This window comes from Amblyomma americanum, chromosome 3, assembly GCF_052857255.1.
Source record: "Amblyomma americanum isolate KBUSLIRL-KWMA chromosome 3, ASM5285725v1, whole genome shotgun sequence".
Lineage (NCBI taxonomy): Eukaryota > Metazoa > Arthropoda > Arachnida > Ixodida > Ixodidae > Amblyomma > Amblyomma americanum.
This window is the reverse complement of record NC_135499.1, coordinates 171,784,149-171,790,846: the sequence shown is the minus strand read 5'-3', so window position 1 is coordinate 171,790,846 and position 6,698 is coordinate 171,784,149. Positions and strand designations below refer to the sequence as shown.

The 6,698-nt window shown below is 45.4% G+C and overlaps 1 protein-coding gene across 1 annotated transcript in view; it reads right to left on the bottom strand.

The window, feature by feature from the left end:
- Positions 1-2,725: 2,725 nt before the first annotated feature.
- The window catches only part of Arpc2 (Actin-related protein 2/3 complex, subunit 2), a 30,373-nt gene continuing 26,400 nt past the window's right edge, over positions 2,726-6,698 (bottom strand). The window contains exons 9-10 of the mRNA XM_077658788.1: positions 6,421-6,521; positions 2,726-3,245 (exon numbers count right to left, since the gene is read on the bottom strand). Of these exons, the coding sequence (XP_077514914.1) occupies positions 3,221-3,245; positions 6,421-6,521 (126 nt within the window). The 3' untranslated portion in view covers positions 2,726-3,220. The remainder of the gene's footprint in view (positions 3,246-6,420; positions 6,522-6,698) is intronic.

Sequence of the window (6,698 nt, the reverse complement as noted above, 5' to 3'; positions counted from 1 at the left end):
AAGTTCTCTCAAAATAAGCGATGGCTTGCTTTTTTATTGGCCAAGTATTTCAGACCACAAAAGCCAATATTCCTGCTTAACAGGCGCACTTTTAAAAAGAGAGATGTTTTTGAAAAAAAATGTCGCTTCAACAGTTTAAAAGGTTTTTAAAAACAAAAACCTTTTATTGGCGTCGTGTGCTGTTACGTTTTCCGCTACTATGGCTTTTGCGCACTACTTTTACGCCGAAGTCGTCTGCGCGCGGAGCGCGCCGTGGATACGGAATAGGACATCTCTCTAACGCCACTCTGCGTTCCTGAAAAACCTATGCAACCGCACCAAGTAGCTCATCGCCCCATGCTGCTTTGCGCGGCCCATGGAGGTTCAGGTGCAGTGCCGCCAGCTATCTCTAGTTAATAGTAAGAAACTCTATGGGTTCAGGTGTCCAACGATATATGAGAGATACTGCGCCATTTCCTTTCCCCGAAAACCAATCAAGAAAGGAAATGGTTGCCCCGCCGAGGTGGCTCAGTGGTTAGGGCGCTCGACTACTGATCCGGAGTTCCCGGGTTCGAACCCGACCGCGGCGGCTGCGTTTTTATGGAGGAAAAACGCTAAGGCGCCCGTGTGCTGTGCGATGTCAGTGCACGTTAAAGATCCCCAGGTGGTCGAAATTATTCCGGAGCCCTCCCTACGGCACCTCTTCTCCTTTCTTCTTTCACCCTCCCTCCTTTATCCCTTCCCTTACGGCGCGGTTCAGGTGTCCAACGATATATGAGACAGATACTGCGCCATTTCCATTCCACCAAAAACCAATTATTAATTATTAAAAGGAAATGGCATAGTAACTGTCTCACATATATCGGTGGACACCCGAACCGCGCCGTAGGGGGTTTGACCTCTGGCTCACTGAAGGTCAAAACCGGCAAGCGCCGCGAAATCGCTACGAGGTAGCGTAGTGAAGCTGTCGCTTCAAAAGAACGCGAGGCGCAGCTCATGGCGCGCGTGGGCTGGCCGAACGTGCATGGGTCCCGCTGTCGCTTCGCAACGTATCAAAGCCCGCACACGGCGGACGCTTCTGCGCTATGCAAGAACTCACTGTGGGGACTGCCCACGGATCTGAAGTGTCCATTGTAACTGCACCTTTTTCCAGCACCACTGCGCTCGCACTCCTTGGAGAACTGAGCTCCTGCCGCATCCCTTGCGTTGCAGCTCATATGGAGCGCGACAGCACATCTCAATTATGCTGAAACTCTCAGAACTGATCGGCTCACGCGTTCCAGTTAACGAAGCTCGGTACAACTATTGCAAGCCCGAAGCTGAACCGGGGAGTGGCTTCGCGGGAAGCATGCGGCGTGCGCATACATCAGCGCCCCTAACAAGGCGACGCCGCGCTGTCGGTAGGGGGTGGAAAGAGACAGGCGAGCAAGACGACGCGCCGGTGTTGAGTTGCGTTCCGCCGGGCCGCCCGAAGGACGCGCAGCAGCACGCACAATGCGGGCGCTGTTCTCGCGGCTCCTATGGCCTGGCTGGAATGCGTGGGAACAGCCGACGCGCCCGAAGGAATGACGGCATTCTCTTTCTTGTCTGCTGCGACGCGATCGTTGCATCGGGTTGGACGTCTCGCCGGCAAGAACGACGCGGTGTCCCGTGCACTGGCGCCGCTGTTTACACAGCCCCCGGTGCGCAGTCATCGCTCGAGAGTTAAATTTCGTCTACCGGCAACCACTGCACGCAGCCAGTTGCTCCATCACGTGCCACGACTGCACACGGTTTGCCAGCCACGGCGGCCCAGCATTGCATTCTCATGTGAGAGTGGGCCCACTCATTGTCCCACAAACAGTTAGGGGTGCCAGAATGCTGCCGGTTACCTAAACTTCTGGTAAATTGCTCACTGGTGGCAATAAACTTGACCTTCCTCATGTTCTGACTACTTTCATCAGAGCTCTTATGAACCTGCAAGCATAATTAAAAAAAAGTAATTATGCCCTGCAGTCACTGTTGGCATGCACTTGGGCATATTTAACCCGATTTCTTCTCCGTATATGAATCAGCTGCATTCAAAGCACTTGTCTTAAATAAGAACAGTTAACAAAAACTGTGTCAAGAGCAATTTGGAGCAATGATACATAAAGGGCATCCAAAGCGTAGATATTTTGAAAATATAAAGTAGTTCACATTTAACCTATATTCCACATCTTACAGATATTCCTACAAATATACCACTTTATGCATTGCATATTTCTTTATACTTTATCAGTGCTAATTTATGACTGGAACAAAACAATGGGTTTTTATAAAACACCTCTCGTGGTTTAGCCTTTTGTCCTTTCTGCTAAAATGGATTTTTCAGTTTACAGAAAACATCAACAGCAAACAAAGGAAGCTGGATTTTTGGGCTGTCAAGATTTTTGTGTAGCCATACGGTTTTTCATTTTAATATGCGCATTGCATGCATCCAAATTGCCCGCATCCAATGTAAACACATTCATACATGGTAGTTACCTTTTCCTAACTTTTAATTTGCAATGATGAGAACATCGCATATACTAATATGCTGCAGTGTGTGACAGTGTCATGTGAATGCACCCTTTGAGGAATACATCATGCTAAGCAGTCTTTGACTAACGACATTAGGTAGTATTAAGCATTTTTCACCAGGTGCAAAGGTTCAGTTAACATTTGGCAACTGCAAAAAATACTCAAACAAACAATTTGCAGCAAAGGAGCACAAGATGCAGTAACATATATAAAGAACTTAGTTTAATCATCTTCACCTCAGTGTTTATTTACAGCGCACAGCATTTGACCCCGCAAACTGCTGCAAGCAATGATTCAAGATTTTTTACTATAAGCCTAGAAATCAGTGCTTGATATACAAAACGCAGGCCTTACTCCAAGCAGCTAAGGAATACGATAACATGTATGCGTGGGCAGCGTCCACTTGTGTGAGTGTAACCGCATGTAGCCTCATTAACTCTTATTGTCATCGTAATCACAAAATTAACTCCCACAAGTGTGACGAAATGAACATAACAACAAGAGAGGGAGACAAAAGAAAATTAAGCGTATAAATGGAAAAGAAGGAATCATAAACTTGCATCTGTCAAACACAACAAGATTGATAAGCGTTCGAGGCATATAAATTAAAAAATCATCGATTCAATTGCTTCCGGTGTGCCAAGGTTAAACAAATGAAGCCTCCTTGAGACCTTCTTGCACGAAAAACAGTCAACCATTGCTAGTTGCGCGTGAACGTTCGTCCCCTGAAACAAAGCAAGGAAAAGAACAGTAGAATGAAGCAAAATTCAGGACCATTCATGTAATGCATTTTAGATTAATCCTGCGCAAGCAATATTTAAAAATGAAGCACTTGTGACTACACAGGAACAAGTAGCATCGTCTTGATCACTAAGGTTATGTAATCACTAAAAAGCCAGGATTACAGCGACATAGCTTAAATGGCACATTTACAGTCCATCCCAGAGTACCATCTGAAGCAACTGCATTAAAGAGACACTGAGTACGACGCCATCTAATCTTTGTCCTAAATAAAAACCAATTCTATGGAACTTTCTGCGTATGCTGATCAGACATGGCAGTAACTAAATTACCTTTCTTGGTAACATTTAATGTAATTGATTACTTTTGTGAGCTGGTAATTTAGTAATTTAATGAATTACTTTGGGGCAGTAATTTCATGGCAAAAGTAATTAATTACTAGCAAAATTACTTTTGCTCAGTAATGAGTCTATGCTCCTTCTTGCGTTGGCCATGATTTGGCCTCGCATTTGTGGGGCTGAGCGTCTACAAAGCAAGAAAAACTTGCGGCCAGTAATAGCCAGCACTCCAGTGAAGTGGCGCACACAGATGAGAGGCAATGTGTGCGCGGGCATCAGCACCTCCTTGGTGAAGAGTCTATTAGGACTGTTACGCATCTTCCAGCACTGCGTACGGTCGCACACACAGTTGCACCGCAGGGCCACCAGAAGAGCTCCATGACCATGGCATTCCGTATTGCACATTCTCATAAACGCACTGCGAATGCTTGAGGAAGTACTTCCCTCTAGACTACTTCATATACATATAGTGTCATGTTGCCGCACTCACAAGAAGTCTCAAATGACATCTAAAAAACTTGGCTGTGAGTTTTCAGGAAAACTAGTCTCTGTTGCCGGATTCGAAGCCCTATCTTGAGCTCAGGGCCATAGGTGACAGTGTCACCACAACATGCAGTTTATGTCCGCCAATGTGCCTCCAGAACGAGTCAATTGAACAGCAGAATTGGCAGCTTGTCTGCGCCCTGGTGCATTTCCAGGACGACGAGCATGAACAAGCAGTCTATGCACTCCTGCTGTTTATGTGTATGACAAATTCTTCAAAATCAGGAAGGTGGGACAATCTTACGCATTGAACGATGAACTTTTGATTGAAGAGTGAAATATAAACAATTATGCAAATTTTGCGATTAAGTTGACCTCATCTACGTCAGCAAAGCAGCTGTTCAATGGACTGGGCTACCCTTCTTGAAAGAGGGGCAAAATTTCCGACGGCCACTTTGAAGCTCTGTGGTCAAATAAAGAAATCTGAAAATTTTGTAGGAACTATACAGTATGACCAATGCGCAGCTTTTAGGGGTCGAAACTAGAAAGTAATTTCTGGGAAGCAATTGTAATGTAATTACTTAAGTATTTTTCTGTCTGGCAGCAGAAGATGCATTTACTGCAAAGAAAATGCACTAAATATTTTCCCACCACACGATTTACACTTGTGATGTCTACACTGAATAGAGCTCCGTGATCCCCATTAGAATTGAATGGCAGCATAGCCTAGCCTCTAAGATCCGCGCAAAAAGGGTGTTGATGAATTGCAGTTTACTTACGAAAATGGCTTGTGATGGTGACACCTGCATTTCACTTCTTTGGCAGGCCTTTTTTAACTTATAAAAGCTCCGCCTTCATTGAAAGAAGCAACTTTGTTGTCAGAATGTGAAGTGGTAATTTACTGATAAAGGCCAACTTTATTGATAGATTGTTCTCAGTGGACACCAAGGACAAGAGCTTTTATAAGCTAGAAAAGGCCAATATATTACATACAGGCATTGCCATCAAAAAAGTACAGTCAAACTCTGCTACAGTGAACACCACAAGAATGCAATTTCGGCCACAATGAAGTATTTCCCATTCCCCACCAGCAAACTAGACAAAAGCAGTGCAATTATTTCACCCCACAACGAACATTTTCGGAGCGAAGTTCCGCTTCAGATTTTTTTCTTGAGCATCATATGCCCGTAAATCTTGTTAGGTTTCGCCAAAAATCATTGTACATTCAATAATGCAACTGAGCATACATGTGCGCATAACGATGACTCGGTGCTTGTGAACCGCGGTTGTTGGTGCTAGGCGGCTATTGGCTTTTTCCGCAGCGCTTTGCTGATGAAGGCACAACGGAAGCATTCATTTCAGTGTGAAGCTATCGCGTCGACGGAAACGGTGAAAAAATTAAACGTTTTAAGCGGTGGCTAGTTCCACAGCGCTTTTTCCGAAGTTTCACTGTGGAGCATGTTAGGCTTAGAAACATCGAGCAAGCGCCGCGTGACGATCCGCTCGCTGTGGCTTGGCATGCCGGTGGGCAGCATGTCATTGCAAGAAGCCTGTGGCCGGCTAGGGTGCACTCAGTCGCACTTTTGAGTCGCAGGTGAGCATCATGATAACATTTTTTTTTTCTTGTCTGGTGCACCAAGGCACTGACCTAGTACAGGCACTGCATGTGATAGTGGTTCTAGGCGGAGACTCAACAGAGCAACACTCCGCCACTTTGTTAATATTGCGCACTATAAAACGTTTTTGGAGGATCGGAGCAGCTGCATTTCTGGCGCATCATCTAAAGCGTCGATTTCGAGGCGCATGTGACCGCTACTCAATGCGCAGTGACGCGGGCGCACGCACCTAGTTCACACCAAAATACCTCCAGGCAGCCCGGTTTCAGAAAGGGTCCTCGCAGGACAAAAGCTGGGACGCTTTTAAAACGTGTGGAAAAAACTGTAGCAGGTGCATTTATTATGTCTGAGATTTCTGAGATTTCCGGAGTACAAAGCAAATCGTGCCACAGTGCCGATTTTGAAACGGCGAAAGACCGAAGCTGGCAGATTTTTGGAAAATAGAAGTTGTTCATGAACTATCCAGTCTAATCGGTCAACGTTCTGGACCAATTTCGCGACAATGAAGCCTGTGCTTCAAAGAAATGTTTCGCAGCGCCCGTGAATTCGTTAAAAGTGAGATTTTACTGTATATATACATCTCAGTGCCCAAGATGGCCGATGAATGCCATGTGCTGCTCAGACTGATCAGGAAATGTGCTTTGTACAGAAAAAGGCAATGAAAGAATAGAACTGAACTGAAAAAGCAACTCTGTGGCAACAGCAAACTACACAATACTAACGTGATTGTCTTCTTCTCTACAGATTTCAGTTCTGGTCTTGCACGATTGAGCACCTTAAGAAAGTCGGACGTCTTGGCACGCATTCGGGAGTGGATGTAGGCCTGCAAAAAAGATGTGCAGACAAGCGTTTACCCATAGCGCAATGCATCCGTGTAATGATGGTCACAGCAAAGCGCGGTTCCGTTGATTTCGTGCACAACATAACAAATTATGTGGCTACAAAGTTGACTAATTTTTAATTTTGCTGGCTCCAATGAGAAGACAACGGCGTTATGAGA